Source organism: Sinohyriopsis cumingii, chromosome 8, assembly GCF_028554795.1.
Source record: "Sinohyriopsis cumingii isolate HCF-2022 chromosome 8, ASM2855479v2, whole genome shotgun sequence".
NCBI lineage: Eukaryota > Metazoa > Mollusca > Bivalvia > Unionida > Unionidae > Sinohyriopsis > Sinohyriopsis cumingii.
This window is the reverse complement of record NC_142968.1, coordinates 70,048,721-70,066,257: the sequence shown is the minus strand read 5'-3', so window position 1 is coordinate 70,066,257 and position 17,537 is coordinate 70,048,721. Positions and strand designations below refer to the sequence as shown.

At 34.8% G+C, this 17,537-nt stretch overlaps 1 protein-coding gene across 1 annotated transcript in view; it reads right to left on the bottom strand.

The window, feature by feature from the left end:
- Positions 1 to 17,537, bottom strand: part of LOC149793773 (uncharacterized) — a 128,853-nt gene that overhangs the window by 39,452 nt on the left and 71,864 nt on the right. The window contains exons 11-13 of the mRNA XM_089967764.1: positions 8,167 to 8,236; positions 6,031 to 6,213; positions 218 to 330 (exon numbers count right to left, since the gene is read on the bottom strand). Coding sequence (XP_089823890.1) covers positions 218 to 330; positions 6,031 to 6,213; positions 8,167 to 8,236 — 366 coding nt within the window. The remainder of the gene's footprint in view (positions 1 to 217; positions 331 to 6,030; positions 6,214 to 8,166; positions 8,237 to 17,537) is intronic.

Genomic DNA, 17,537 nt, shown 5'->3' with positions numbered 1-17,537 from the left:
GGGATGGATGGAAACCATTACCTATTCAATGCCCAAACCACTTATATGGTGGGGTATAAAAATCTAACTTGAAAACCTGACCATAGGACTTAGGTTCAAAGATCTGAGACATTTTCACTTTCTGTAACTAATGCAGAATTTAAATATAAACACAACTGTAAATAATATTAGGTTTGTGCGAGAATAAAAGATTACTCTATTAAAAATCAGGTCTTACCCGGTGTACATGTGCAGCGGCCATTGCTGGCATTACAAGAAGCCTCATTTTTACAATAGCATTTTTCTTCACACCTGACACCAAATGTGCCTTTATCACATCTTTCTCCACATCTGTAATTAAAGATGGCACATGTTTAATCTATTTTAAGTCTATGACAAAAATGTATCAAAGGGAGTTAAGCATTGCTGCCACTGTCAAATTGCTTACTTGCCCTGTTATATCTTAAAAACGCATCTGAAACCTCAGCCATGTTAACATCTGGCATTTTTCTTAGTTTGTGAATTAATGTTAATCATTAAAGTGCTAGTCACAACATTAGTCGTGCTGTCGGTCGATGTATTGTAGTGCTTGTCGCGACTTAAGTCATTTTCCAGGTAAGCAACAATGTATGCATCCTGTTACTTCAGCTAGCCATGGCTGCTTGTAAAACTATATTTGAATGGTTTATTGGGGCCTGGAACAAGCATTCTGTTGTACTTTACTATGCATTTAGTTAAAGTTTTACAAATACTTGCTTTTGAGCATGTGGTACCTGGAAAAAATTACAATGGCTGACTCTGAATATGATGGTAATTTCTTGCAACAAATACTGGCTTCTGATAGTGATGATGATAATGATTTTGAAGGATTTGAGGAGGATGAAATCATTGGAGCTGGCGAAGTGTTGATGGAAATACCCATGAGTGATTTTGAGCCAGGAACTGACGTGGAAATGGAGTCTGATGTACATGCTGGCTGGACAAAGAAAGATGGCATGCCTGTCAACCCCACATTCAATGGCAATTCAAAATTAAATGTCAAGATGGCGAATACTGAACCTATGGACTAGGACTTTTTTTGATGACAAATTATTGCATCTGATAGTAGATCAAACAAATCGTTATGTAGATCAGAGAGTTCATAGGAAGACTTGAAGGAGAATAGTCACATGAAGAAATGTCAGCCTGTCACACCTGAGCAGCTAAACCTCTGTTTTGCATTGATTATAGCAATGGCTTTGGTACATAAATCTGATCTCGATTCCTACTGGGCTACTGATGATGTTATATCAACCCCATACTTCAGCAAAGAAAAGAGTATCGGAATGATTTCTAGCTATTCTAAAGCCATTTACACCTGCCAGATGAGAACAATCAAGGTGACCCTTTACAAAATATCTACCCAATGATTGAAAAAAAATGAAGCATTTGCTGAGTTTTATTCACCAGTTATGATCCTAAGTTTTGATGATATTAGAATAAATAACAAGTGAAAATTTTTCATGAACATTTATTACTGACTCTGGGGGTCTAAACTTACCTCTGACATTCATGGAGTGGATGTTTACAAAACTATTACCTTTTCTTTACCTGTGATTATCATAATTTAGATATAACATTGTGACAGACATTACATGTATATGGTTGAACTACTAAAGAATATAATATTTCTTAGAATATATTTGAACTTTTCCATTAAAAAACCAAGCAAAAATACAGATGAAATACAATCATAACTTGTTGTTTTGCCTGTATTTGCACCTGTACATGCAAATATGCTAAACTTATACATGTGCCTTGATGCTAATAATAAAGTTCAGACATCTATCATCATTTTTCATATAGTGTTTGTGTATCTATTGTGTATATTTCTTGAAATACATGCAATTTAAAATCTGTGCAGTTTTCCTATTTCTTTTCTCAAACAATTCAGCACTGAGGGATCTTGTACTGCAAAACAATACAGCTCTTTATGGGTTAACTCATTTACAACTAAAAAACATTTCAACTCCTATTGACTTGGGCTATAGAAAAAACAAGACTGGATGGGTTTTGTAGGATTAATACACTTCTGTTTTGTGTTAAATTGTGTGCCTTGATGCTAATAATAAAGTTCAGACATCTATCATCATTTTTTATATAGTGTTTGTGTATCTATTGTGTATATTTCTTGAAATACATGCAATTTAAAATCTGTGCAGTTTTCCTCTTTCTTTTCTCAAACAATTCAGCACTGAGGGATCTTGTACTGCAAAACAATACAGCTCTTTAAGGGTTAACTCATTTACAACTAAAAAACATTTCAACTCCTATTGACTTGGGCTATAGAAAAAACAAGACTGGATGGGTTTTGTAGGATTAATACACTTCTGTTTTGTGTTAAATTGTGTTTCTAAACAAGTTGTATTATTGATTCAAATTAGATGCTCATAAAAATTATGTCTTTCAACCATCTAATAATCCTGTTAGAACAAACATATTTTGCCTTTTGTAGTCAAGCTGCCAAAAATACAAAAACAGTTTTGTAAAATCACTTAAATCATATTTGCAAATGCTCTGACACAAATGAGAGGCTAACAATTTTGCACACACCCTTCACGGGAAGCAATGCAATTGCATAAAGTTACACAGTAATAAAAAACTTTCTGCAAATACTATCTTCATCCAATGTTTCTTGCAAACAGAAACTTACAAAAACATTTCCAGTTAAATCATTTAGACTTAGGATACAGGGAAATATTTTGAAAATGAGAACAACTGAAATATATAATATTTGCCAGAAATTATTTTGCAAACACAGTTGTTAACATTTTTAATATTATCCACATATTTGATGATAATATTAGAATTCAGAACCCTGTGGCTTTTCACACCTCAGATAAGTGTACTCATCAAGAGGCACAATGCCAAATATTAAATATCCAACCTCAATTTGCTTTGATGAAACTCAAGTTACTACAAAATGTACTCACAATAAATAACTATGCAATAGTGTAAAAAGAATTTCTGAAAAGAACTTTTCTCAGAATATAAAACAAAAAGCCAAATAAATCCAATCATCTACCTGACAGTAAAATAAAGGACTTTATTATTGTCCTTCAATATTTTGTGCATGTTAGTAATGTGCTTGTAATGTGCTTCCTTGCAGCCTAGTAAAATGTTTCCATGCATGCTAGCAATGTGCTTCCACACATGCTAGTAATGTGCTTTGATGCTAGCTACTACTGTGCATCCATGCTTGCTAGTAATGTGCTTCCATGCATACTTGTAATGTGCTTCATGAAGTTTAGTAATGTGCATCCATGCATACCAGTAATGTGCTTCCAGGCATGCTATTAAAGTGCTTCCATGCATACTAGTAATGCGCTTCCAGGCATGCTATTAAAATGCTTCCATGCATACTATTAATGTGCATCAATGTATGCTAGTAATGTGCTTCCATGCATAACAGTAATGTGCATCCATGTATGCTAGTAATGTGCTTCCAGGCATACTTGTAATGTGTTTCCATGCATACCAGTAATGTGTTTTCATGCAGGTTAGTACTGTGCTTCCACATATACTAGTAATGTGATTCCATGCATACTAGTAATGTGCTTCCATGCAGGTAAGTACTGTGCTTCCATGCATACTAGTAATGTGCTTCCATGAATACTAGTAATGTGCTTCCATGTATACTAGTAATGTGCTTTGCTGCCAGCTAGTAATGTGCTTCCATGCATACAATTAAAGTAATTCCATGCATACTAATAATGTGTTTCCATGCATACTAGTAATGTGCTTCCTTGCATTTTAGTACTGTGCTTCCATGCATACTAGTAATATGCTTCCATGCATATCATTAAAGTACTTTCATGCATACTAGTAATGTGTTCCATGCATACTAGCAATGTGTTCCATGCATACTAGTAATGTGCTTTCATGCATGCTAGTAATGTGTTTTGATGCATGCCAGTAATGTGCTTCCATGCATATCATTAAAGTACTTCATGCACACCAGTAATATGTTTCTTTGCATACCAGTAATATGCTTCCTTGCATACTATTAATGTGCTTCAGTGTATACTAATAATGTGCTTCCATGCATATCATTAAAGTACTTCCATGCACATCAGTAATATGTTTCTTTGCATACCAGTAATATGCTTCCTTGCATACTATTAATGTGCTTCAGTGTATACTAATAATATGCTTCCATGTATACTAGTAATATGCTTTCATGTATGCTAGTAATGTGCTTTGATGCTGGCTAGTAATATGCTTCAATGCATGCTAGTAATATGCTTCCATGCATATTAGTAATGTGCTTTGATGCCGACTTGTACTGTGCTTCCATGCATACTATTAATGTTCTTCCATGCATATTAATAATGTGTTTCCATGCATACTAGTAATGTGTTGCCATGCATGCTAGAAATGAGCTACCATCCAGGGTAGTAATGTGTTTCCATGCATGCTAATAATGTCCTTCCTTGCATACCAATAGTGTGCTTCCATGCAGGTTAGTAATGTGCATCCATGTATGCTAGTAATGTGTTTCCATGCATGCTAATAATGTCCTTCCTTGCATACCAGTAATGTGCTTCCATGTATACTAGTAATATGCTTCCATGCATGCTAGTACTGTGCTTTCTTTTATGCTAGTAATGTGCTTCGATGCTTGCTATTACTGTGCATCCGTGCATACTAGTAATGTGCTTCCATGCAGGTTAGTGATGTGCTTCCATGCAGTCTAGTAATATGCTTCCATGCAGGTTAGTGATGTGCTTCCATGCATTCTAGTAATATGCTTCCATGCATACTAGTAATGTGGTGCCATGCATACTAGTAATGTGCTTCCATGCATGCTAATAATGTGCTTTCATGCAGGTTAGTGATGTGCTTCCATGCATTCTAGTAATATGCTTCCATGCATACTAGTAATGTGGTGCCATGCATACTAGTAATGTGGTGCCATGCATACTAGTAATATGCTTCCATGCATACTAGTAATATGCTTCCATGCATACTAGTAATGTGCTTCCATGCAGGTTAGTGATGTGCTTCCATGCAGTCTAGTAATATGCTTCCATGCAGGTTAGTGATGTGCTTCCATGCATTCTAGTAATATGCTTCCATGCATACTAGTAATGTGGTGCCATGCATACTAGTAATGTGCTTCCATGCATGTTAATAATGTGCTTTCATGCAGGTTAGTGATGTGCTTCCATGCATTCTAGTAATATGCTTCCATGCATACTAGTAATGTGGTGCCATGCATACTAGTAATATGCTTCCATGCATACTAGTAATGTGCTTCCATGCATGTTAATAATGTCCTTTCTTGCATACCAGTAATATGCTTCCTTTCATGCTAGTAATGTGCTTTCTTTTATGCTAGAAATGTGTTTCAATGCTTGTTATTACTGTGCATCCATGCATACTAGCAATCTGTATCCACGCAGATTAGTAATGTGCTTGCATGCATTCTAGCAATATGCTTCCATGAATAATTTTAATATACTTCCATGCACACTAGTAACCTGCTTCCATTACAAAGTTTTTAAAAAAAATATTTTTCTTTCAACATGTTGTGCATTATCTGCCATCACATAACATTACAGCAGATCTAGGTCTATACAGTTTTTTAGGACTAATTAAAAGAAAAAACAAAAGAGACCTTGATCTGCTGGCACATCATGTGACAGCAGATAGGGGTTTATGTTGTTTGTTAAACTCAACATGAATATGAGTACATATGACACTTAATATAATTAATTTATTGCATTGGTTTAATAAGAATCAATTATGATATGGTTTCACATTATAAATACATATTTGAACATTTATATGCATATTAATTATACAACCTGGTTGGAACACACCTCCAGTGGCCTCCCTTATTACACAGATCACTACCATAAATAGAATTATAAAGACAGTGCAATATATGCTGGCTTTGGAGATCCAAACCAGGACTGCAGAGATGAAAAACAAGTGACTTCACCACATTGCTATCTAAATTAATGTGCACTAGCATCTCAAGCACATTTAATTTTTGTTGTTTCCTACCTGACTCCTTTGTATCCGGGCTGACACTGACACTGTCCAGTAATGTGGTTACAGTCACCGTTATTAAGGCAATCACAGACTTTTGCACAGTTCTCCCCATAATATGGAAAGGAGCAGGGTTGACTGCAGTAGATACCCTGCCATCCTGGCTTACAGAAGCAGTGTCCATTATTGGGATGGCAGCTGGAAATGATATTATATTATATTATTATATTAAATTATATTATATTAAATTATATTATATTATTACTTATATCTTTAAATAAACATCATATAAAAGAGTCTATATTCATATATTCATCAACAGAAAAAAAGTTTCCAAGTAAATTTATTTCCTCTTGCATTGATGAGCTTTAAACACTTTACAAACTAACACCAGCAATTGTTTTCCTGCATTCAGAAAAAGCAATAAGCATTCAGTCTTTCTCTTAAAAGAGCTTGTAAATTCTAATTGTGCTGGAACCATGGATAAGTCTGATTCTATCAAGACCAATGTACCCGGCATCTGGAAAAACATCAATAATTGGAGTATGCCTAACTAGTCACATTGGACCACTCTGACATCCATATTAACTCGCTGCTTTTCTTTCACCCTTTATAACAGGTGAAAGATGGAACCAGAAACATCTTCACAAATTTATCATTAACTTTAGAATAAAGAATTTATGAGACACTTTCTCTTCAACCTTCAAAGGACTCTGTGACATATAGCATAGGATTTTAAAGAAATAGCATAGTATATATCCACACAAGATGACAATGTAATGCAAATGAATGGCAATGCTGTAATCAAAACAAGGGCCATAACTCCATACAAGTTAGGGAAAAAGAGGAAGAAAATGAAATGATCTTCCTAATCTTAAATTTAAACTAAATTTAGTTTGAATCCATAAAGTCTGTCACAAGTTACGGAGACAAAACAAAATTTGTAGCACATGCAACACAGAGGATGAGTGTGGGTAATATTGTACGACACTCGCTGGCACATGTGACATAGAGGTTGGGCATGGGCAATATTATATGAGACTCAATGGCAGATGCAACACAGAGGTTGGGCATGGGTACAATTGATTGAGAATCAAAGAAACATGTGACACAGAGGTTAGGAATGGGCAATATTGTATGAGAATCAATGACAGATGTGACAGAGGTTGGGAATGGGTAATATTGTATGAGAATCATCGACAGATGTGACACAAATGTTGGAAATGGGTAACATTATCCCATTTTATCCTAAATACAACTAGAATTAAAATTCTCATTTTATCCTTGACATGACTATGGTTATAGTAACTCATTTTAACCTGAATAAAACTACAGTCATAATGTACTTTATATTTATTTTGCCTCTACAAAAACATGTGTTATACATCACAAATAGTTGTGTACTTTGTCACCAAAAAAAGGAAAATTATCAAGGTATGCATGCATCCTCAGCAAGATTCTTAAAAAAGTCATGGATGACAAATTGTATGTTCACAGTGAGGGTAATGATGTTGAAATTAATGATTCTGATGACAATAATAATTTTTAAATAATAGCTATGAATTGCATAAATTTGATCAAAATGATGACACACGTCCCATCATCTGCAGGCAAGACATAAATGAAGAGAGAAATAAAGTTTCCATTGCCATTTCATCACATACTGTTTTCTTCTGACTGTCAGTATTATTCTTAAACAAATTTAAAGTAGTGGAGATCAGGGTTGATTTAAAGGAGTTTAGGTGAGATTGATTTAAAGGGGTAGAGGTTGGGGTTGATTTAGAGGAGTATAGGCACAGGGTTGATTTAAAGGAGTTTAGGTGGTGGTTGATTTAAAGGGATTGTGGTTGGGGGTTGATTTAAAGGAGTGTAGGTACAAGGCTGATTTAAAGAAGTGGAGGTTGGGGGTTGATTTAAAGGAGTTGAGGTTGGTGTTGATTGGGAGTTTACATAGAGTTGTCATATTAATATCTTTGTTTCAGCACTTAAAACCTTGCCCAGCAAGGTTCCTTAATAGCATCACAAACAATGCCACATGTAAAGTACAGTAAACAGGAGACTAACATCAAACATTTGAGATGCAAAAATCTAACCATGGTAATTCAGATTTCAATTTCAGAACAGTTGTCCAAGAACTTAAGTACTACTTACAGTTCTGTGCCATTTTGTATACACTGGCAGTCATATTCGCAGTTGACTCCATACTTGTTTGGTGGACATGCTACAAAACAAAATTTTAAAAAATTAAGGCATGAAAAATAAATGTTATGTATAACAGTAGACAAAATTTGGTAAACTAGTTTTTTGAGCCATCCATATATCAGATATTCTTGACTGTGTTTAAGGTCACATGTCAAAATGATGAACACTATTACATAATACAGTTTTACAGTATTTTACTTTTTTCAGAGAACAACTCATTGGCACATATACGTGTATTCATGCCTAATGTGTATGATGAATAGGGTATCAACACTGTTTACTATCGTGCCATCGTGGCATGCAGTTCATCTATAATGCATGTAATTCCATTGCAAAATTGCACACATATTTACAAAATTTAATAAAAACATTTCCCAGATCACTGTGACTGAATTCAACATCTAATATACAGCAGGAACAGAGTATTAACACCGTTTACTTGCCATCTGATACTGTACCGTCGAGGCTTGCAATTAATCCATAATATATGTAATTCCATTGCCAAAACTGCATACATATTTAAACTTAATTTAATACTTTTGTCATACATCATTATGTGTCTGAATTCAATGTGAAAAATTAACAGCAAAATTAGGTTAAGAAAGATGAAGCACGTGTATGGTTCATTACGTTCCAGGGTCTATGAACGGTGTCTGTACAAATTTCATACTGCTAAAAGTTTCTCATATGCGTTTCCATGTACATTTATCCATTGCAAATTTCCAATAATTAATGCTGGTACGCCTATTTGTTTGAATGTCTACAGCAAGAATAATTAACAATCAACACATGCTTTCAGCGTGCTTATAACCTTTACTTCAGATTTTGTGAATATAAAAAATCATGTGAAAACTACTATACTAATCACTGCGCGAAGTACAGAGAACAAATTGCATTTGTGAACTTGCTTTTCCATAACTGTAAAATATTTTTATAAAAAAATATGAAATTAATAACGAGTTCATAAACAAACACCATACCATTGTTAAACCCAAGAACTAAGTGCAGTATGCCTGCAATGGTCACAAGTCAGTCGTTTATAAAAAAATTTAAGCTGAATGCATGTACAATTTCATACCCTTTCAATTTCCAGCTAATAAAGCGGACATTATTTACTGGTCAACTGATTGCGTCTAATAACACCAGCAAGCCCAGCAAACATCTTGGCAGCTTTTGTTTTTTGATGTTTGTTCCCAAACCAAAATGCATCCTTGCTGAAAGCTTGTGGCAAGCTTGCGGTAAGCTTGCGATAAGCTAGTTTGATGTTTATAAGCTAACATGGATGCTTGCGCAAGCTTGTATAAGCAAGTGCAGGCTTAGACAAGATAGCTGGATATAACCGCAAGCTTGCACAAGCTTGTGCAAGCTTGTACAAGCTTTCTTGTCTGCTTCAGAAATTAAAACTAGCTTACACAAGCTTTCTTGTTTGTTTCATAAAGTAAAACTAGCTTGCGCAAGCTTACTTGTTTTCTTCAGAAAGTAAAATTAGCTTGCGCAAGCTTACTTGCTTGCTTCATAAAGTAAAACTAGCTTGCGCAAGCTTACTTGTTTTCTTCAGAAAGTAAAATTAGCTTGCGCAAGCTTTCTTGTATGTTTCAGAAAGTAAATTTAAACTAGCTTGCAACAAGTTTCTTCATATATATATATATATATATACTATTATTTAAGGTGGGTCGTGGGCAGTTTTGTCGTCCTCAGACGGTTTCGTGGGCAGATAAAAGTTCGTGGGCAGATTTCCATCTGCCCACGAAGCACGTCGTCCTTTTCTGCACTCTTGCCACAAATATCAATAAAATAAATGCATATTTATGCTGCTGAATGTTAAATATTCGATAAATATTCATCTGCTAAATAAATAATTGCCTTTTTACCTATTTATTTCCATTTTTTCATTAATGAATTGAATTGAATAGCACAACTTGAGTTACCTCCCATTATGTACTAGTATATATTGCACCTTAAAAATAGATTGACCCGGAAGTAGCATGTTTCAAATTTACTGCCCATGATGACAGGGGGTCGTTACAAAGAAAATCAAGGGATGGGGTTCTAACCTGTAACAATATAATATGTTAATAGTGTTACAGGTTAGAACCCAAATCTGTTGATTTTCTTTGTAACGAGCCACTATGCCCGTGATTATTATTGTGAGAGATCAAAACTGCCCGGGAACCAGGATGTGGAGTGAATAATCTGCCAATGTCGCCAACAAGCACCATACATATATACTATTTATTTTGATATCTAAGAAGTTTTCAATAATGCTAATTAGTAACATTATAATGAGTGAGCTGTTATATGTCTTTCGAAATACCTCTATTCACTATTGCTGGTCTTGAGCCCAAACTAAGAGGATTGTGGCTGTCATTAGAAATACAAGTGATACCATTTATTTAAATCCAGGCTTAGTAAGTTCATAACTTCACTTAAGTTCATATTATATGCTGCTGCATTTTCTTCTCTCAGTCTACCATTAACAACGACAACAAAAGAAAAATGGTGTTTACTCAGAATTTGTTCCTATATTTATCAAAAAATTTGTTTTGGAACAGATATTTTGTTGGAAAAGCTGAAAGAATAAAATTGGGGGAAAATCATGATGGTATAATAATACAATTGTTTACTTATAATAAAAGAATACTGGATTTAGTGTACAACATCCTTGCAATAATTAAATGGCATTGTGAATATGCAGAACCCCAATTCTTTAATGTACATGTACTGTTTAAGGTACAAAACTGTTTTGCATACTTCATAACTTATTTCTCTAATAGTGCAAATAATAGGAGACAGAAGACATTTAGAAAGAATTAATTTGTCAAAATAAGTTAAATATCAAGATTAGTTTAATGGACGTTTGAAAATTTACTATTAAAGTAAAATTGCCTATTTTTGAGAGAAACATCCTAATAGTAATACACGTAATTTTATTTAAATTAGCAGTAATGTAGAGGATGCTGATTTATTTATGAAATATACCATAAACGTGTGTTTCATGTTCATTACTCCAAAGTAAAATACCCAAGAACCACCTCAGAAAATCAGTAATGACATATTCACGTAAAACACAAAACACAATTCTAAAAAGGTGATGGAGATGCAGTTATCAGCTGTGAGTCACATAGCTAACACATGTTGAGTAGCAGACTGGATGATTGGTATGGAACAAATTGTATTTGCCTTGTCAGAATAGTTGGTAAAGATTTTAAGAGGACTTCCTGGTTGGAAAAAAGTGAATTGGAGAAATGTATTATTTTTTTCATCGTATGTGTCCTTGTTTCACTTCATTAATAATAATGATATGACTTTTGACAAATCTTTTTGTCCGAGTGACTCAATGCTGATAAGTGTAAAAAAATGTCGAGGCTGCGACAGATGTGTCCTCTGTAGAAATGGGTGTTTATTAAACTAGGTCAAAATTAGGTAGTGTAAAAATAGGAAGTGGAACAATACACAATATGGAAAACGCTCGCTGTGGAAGACATTGGGCGGACATACAGACACATCAAGATGTATTTAATAAGATTCATACACATATTATATACTGTTGTATAGCTCTCCTTGTATGCTTCAGATTTATACTATAAACATTGAAGTGTGTGATACCGAGACAAACGGCAATGGAAGATGCACGTATCAAGGTTATGAAGATTGTTAAATTCACAAGCGATACAGAGTCAAATATACCAAAACTTTCATATTGCATTTTCTTACATTTCTACTATCACAGATCGATTTAGACTGATGCGAAACCTATCAATTTATATCAAATTTGTCAAAATCGGGGTTTATTTACTATTGTTATGAGTTATTCACCTGTATGGAAAACGATCGTATAGGAAGACATTAGGCGAAATGACAGACAAAGGAAGATATACTTAATAAGATACATACACATACTATTTACAGTTGTACGGCTTTAATTATATGCTTTAGATATATAGCAATAGCATCGAAATATGTAGTACGATCGCAAAACGGCAATGGTAAATTCACGTAGCAAGGATATGCAGATCGGTAAAGTCGCACCCGATATTCAGTAAAAAGAACAAAACCTTCTATTTTGCATTTTCACACATGTCTATTGGCACAGATCGATTTAGTATGATTAGAAACATATCAATTAAAATCAAATTTGTCATATGATATCAAATGTGTCAAAACCGTTGTTTTTGCGATTGTTATGACTTATTCGCCCATATGAAAAACTTTCGTATAGGTCGGATCTAGGCGCACGGACAGACAAATAAAGACGTGCTTATTAAGATATATACACACATTTTATAATATTGTATAGTTTTAATTCTATACTTCAGATCTCTAATATTAGCATCGAAGTATGTGCTACAATCACAAAACGGGAAGGGTGTATTAAAGTAGCAAGCATATGAAGATCGGTAAAGTCGCACCCGATATTCCGTAAAAAGTGGAACTTTTTTATTTTGTATTTTCACACACGTCTATTGGCACAAATCGATTTAGGCAGATGAGAACCTATATATTAATATGAAATTTGTCAAAAGCTGTGTTTGTTTACTATTGGTATAAATTATTCACCTATATGGAAACCGTTCGGATAGGAAGGCATCGGGTGCACAAACAGACATATGAAACCGTACTTAATAAGATACATACACATATTATTTAATGTTGTACATCTTAAATTATATGCTTCAAATCTATAGTATTAGCATCCAAGTATGTGCTACTATCGCAAAACGGGAAGGGTAGATGCACATATCAAGGATATGAAGATCGGTAAAGTCGCAAGCAATAATGAGTCATAAATACCAACTTTTTTATTATTAATTTTCTCGACTTTTTTTGGCACAGATCGATTTAAACTGATGAGGAACCTATACATTGATATTATATATGTCGAAATATATGGTTGTTTAAGATTGGTACAACTAATTTACCTATATGGAAAATCTTTGTGTTGGAAGGTATTTGGCGCACGGAAAGACAAATGAAGACGTACTTAATAATATATGTAAACATGTTATATGCTGTTGTTTAGCTTTAATTTTATGCTTGAAATCAGTAGTATTAGCATCGAAGTATGTTGTAACCCCCCTCCCCTTAGTACGCTACTGCAAGCAGACTTTGTTAAATGCTAAGAGACACTAATTGCTCGAAAATTATAATTTAAAAATATTTATGTATTTATGGACTCGTATATTATAACCTTATAATGCGCCTTCATTTTCCATCAGGTAGGTCTCCAGGTCGAGTTGTCATGAAAAACAGGAACCAGTATCGTACATTCTTTACTAAGCGACTTCTCCGATGGTGCAATGTGTCTATAGAGCGTCCGCCTCGGATGCGAGGGGTCGCGTATTCAAACCCCGGCCGAATCATACTAAAGACATAAAAATGGTACTAGCAGCTGCCTCTTTTGGTGCCGATCATTAAGAGGTTAGTGTTCGGATTAGTCGGCCTGGTGTCAGGATAGTGTGACTGGGTGGGACAAGTTTGTCTTATGTCCGCTAAAATGCAAAAGCCTACTGAACCAAGTCGAACAGGTCACGTATTATACAACTTATTTTCGAGGTTTCAGCGCCCCCCCCCCCTTAAATGCGTACATATATTATCAGTATACCTCCATGCTCAAGCCTATGCATTTGGGTTACCCCCCCCACCCCTCTATGCGTACATACTAAATGGACGGCCCCTAACCATTCATGAGATGGTATTGATTCAAATTTACGAGTGCGATTGTGATGTACGCATTTCCCTACACAAACACGGGATGGTATTATTCAACCGTACATGTCCACAAAACTATATATATTTATAGATATATGTATACAACCATGGTACATCAATTAGGTATCTAATTACATAATGACAGTGTAGTGGTTAGCAAATTTGAGAAATATACTTTTTTATTCAGACACCATGCCAAAAGGAAAGAACTAACTTACAGTTTACGCTGAACTAAATTAAATTTACTATTTTTGTTTCCAGCATGGTCGGAATATGTTTACATGTTTCATATTAGGAAACAATTTGCATTATGGCTAAGTATATCTAAGAAGGAAATAAGATGTTCTTACAAACTCTTATTTTGTTGGTGTATTGGTTACCTCTCAACATATGAACCATTCTTTGCCATCTCACGATTATAATCCGTATGTACTTAAGCGTTGTCTCATTTGTAGTGTTAATTTTTAAATGTATACTTTGCTTGTAAAATGATCCCACTTTATATAAATGTACAAACACCGCAATCGTGATGTGCTTACAGGAATACATTCTTCTGAGTTCTACTGAAGTCAGTTATTCAGTATAATTTGTAAAACGATATGGACTGATTGATAAAAGTGACTGTTTTCTTTACTTTGGTTTGTCGCAATATTTTTCTAACACAGTACTAATAATATACACTGGTCACACATGACGCCCCAAAGAAGCAGTTGTAGTTAATTCTTTTTTACCTGTAGTAATGGGATTTTTACAATATATGGCTGTGGCAGATGTACGTCGATTATCAGACAATGCTCGGCTTTTGCACTATTCGCTTATTTCCCTACTTCGAGTGCGGACTGATTGACCGTTAAGCAAAATCTCAATTAATCTCTGCGATTTATGTGCAACGTACGATATTGTCCCCAGTGTTTATTTAATTCCATCATCGTTTAACAAAACTTCTTTTCTTATCCTCTCTAAATCAACTTTTGTTGACCAAAGACAATACATTTTATAAGCAAGGCAGAACGCAAAATCACATTACCCATCCACGAGTACAATGAAAATATGTAAACAAAAATAGTTAATAAAATTCCAAGGTATGTATAATATTGTAATATATTTTGGAGTATGCGCATTTGTTTACCGCTCTCCATTTTAAGGATTCCTTATATACTTGCTTGAATATGGGAAGTCGGTGCTGGGATTATAGTCTTTAGACCAAAATAATTAGCCAATTACTAGGGGCAAACGTTACGGAGTGAAGTGTAAGTGAGTTTCAAGATGACATGGTTTACTTTTGGTGAATTCAGGTAAGAGCCGCATGAGTATCCCTGTCACTCAGTAGTCCCTATTCAAATCTAATTGCGTGAATTGATCGTGTGACTCCAGGTGCAGTATTTATGACTGGAGATTGGTAAATTATACAATGGAATCAACAGAAAAGGACTGTTCCGCCGTCGGCGGGCGCCATTTATTGTTGCTGTGGTGGTAAATATGTTACAAAGTTACAGGCGAAATGAAGCTAAAAATCATGATTTAAAAGGCCTAAGGTGGCGTAGTAAAAACGGTTCCCTGTATTAGGTTGTTGAGTTGTATAGTTTCACGGCGTGAAATACTGGCGGTAAGTTACGGAAAGTTAACGAAGAGAAGCTTTGCAGTTGTGACATTGACATACAATTGGGAAGTTGGGATTTGTGGTCATGTATTAATTAGAGTAACATTACTGATAGATTGGACGCGTTGGACTTTCCAGTTTGCAGAAGTAGTTGTACAGGATTCCTTTGAATCGGGGAAACCTATGACTCGTAGCGGGATTCGCGCAAGGGCTTGACATCGCTCGGTCAAGAAACCCATTTGGTTGATACAATATTTCTTGCGTGAGCATAATGCAAATGTGTATATTGGCTTGCACTGTTTGCAGCTATGATGTACGATGTTAAGATCTCAGTCGGTCAGGATATTCTTTAACAACGGTATCTTTTATCCTAACACGTCTTTCAATACGGTACCATTTACCCCTTGCAATAAAGTATATCAGTTGGAGGTTGAGGATGAACTAATCGATATTGAATTTCTCTAAGTACTGTTTGGTCAATGTTCGGATCTCATTATCTTGTTATTGCAAAAAATATATATTGGTTATAATCAATTACACCTTTAGTTTTATGATTATTTAGACATTCTATATAAATCCAGCATGGTATCAGTTAATATTTCGACGATATTGTTATATGTGACCAGTACATTTGAACATGTATGATTATAAACAGTAAAATTAGGCATTTAAACTGTAGGAAAAAAAATTCTACTGAAAAATGTTTCATCAGCATAAAAAACTAAGGCTTGTCAAATCCGAGACTAGCAATATTTTATAGTACCTATATTTGCTCTTTTCAGGCCAAGTTCTCACGTAATGGCTTGTTTTAGTAAATTGCTTGTTTTTGTGTGGGGTTTTTTTTGGTGCTCCCACACAAAATGCGCATGCGCGGAATTTATTTTCCGTTGCCATGACGTATAAAAGTTACCGGCCATGCACCAACATTTTTCTTTATACATCAGATTTGCATAACATGATTAAAAGTAGTTATACTTGAACAAAAAGAACCAAAAAAAACCTATAAAGTGTACAGAAAAAATAATTTAATTTCTCGAAATAAAAGTATACATCACTGTTACTTAGATACGATTTTCCACCTATAGAGGACGCCAGCAGGAAATGACGTACATTTATCCCCACAAGACGAAGTACTGGGGGGGGGGGGCCGGCACCAGACAGACCCCCCACCCCACTTTTCCAAAAAATTATAGTGTTTTATGTGTATTTATCCCCCCCCCCCATGTGTTGTATGTTTTATATTATGCAAAAGAATTTAGGTCAAAAAAATTTAATTCTCCTTTTTAACGGGGTATTTCTTTTAAAACCTAGTTTTATCTATAGGGTTGTTTTTCCGAATAGGTTTCCATCTTTCCATCACCTGACTTGAAATCCCTTCCCTATACTCTTGGTTGACCTTGGCTAGAGGTCGCCTATATCCCGTGTGTGCTATATATATATATGCTATAGTTTGTGTATGCTATATTTTGCTTCCATGTTGGGATAGCCTTTATTTTTTCCCAAATCTCCCCAGTAATCTTAGGACCTTATAATCGGATCAAGAAAAGGTTTATTTTTATTTATTTAATATATTTTTGAATTTTGGCTAAGTAACGGTGTATTATAATTTAATTAAGAAAAAAAAAACTTAATGTGTTCTGTGTGCAAATATATTGTGTCATTATTCACATATTGGATTTGTAAATTGAAATCCGCTGTACTCGAGTTGGAGTCCATACACTTTTTTATTTGCTTGTATTTCTCCCACCTAGAGTTAGGCCGTCTCAAATTATTTATTGGATTTCTGCCAAAATCTCTAAAAATGGTTGTTCTTCCCACACACACACACACACACACACACACACATACACACACACAGTGGGGATTTACCGTGCAGTGCGACAGCTGCACATTTTGAGCAAATAGAATTAGAAGAGAGACTTATTAGATCCTTTGTTTTCGTGTATGTATGTAAAGTTTCCTATATGAGGTGTTTTTCCCGACTCTTTCATAGCCCCATGACGTCATTATC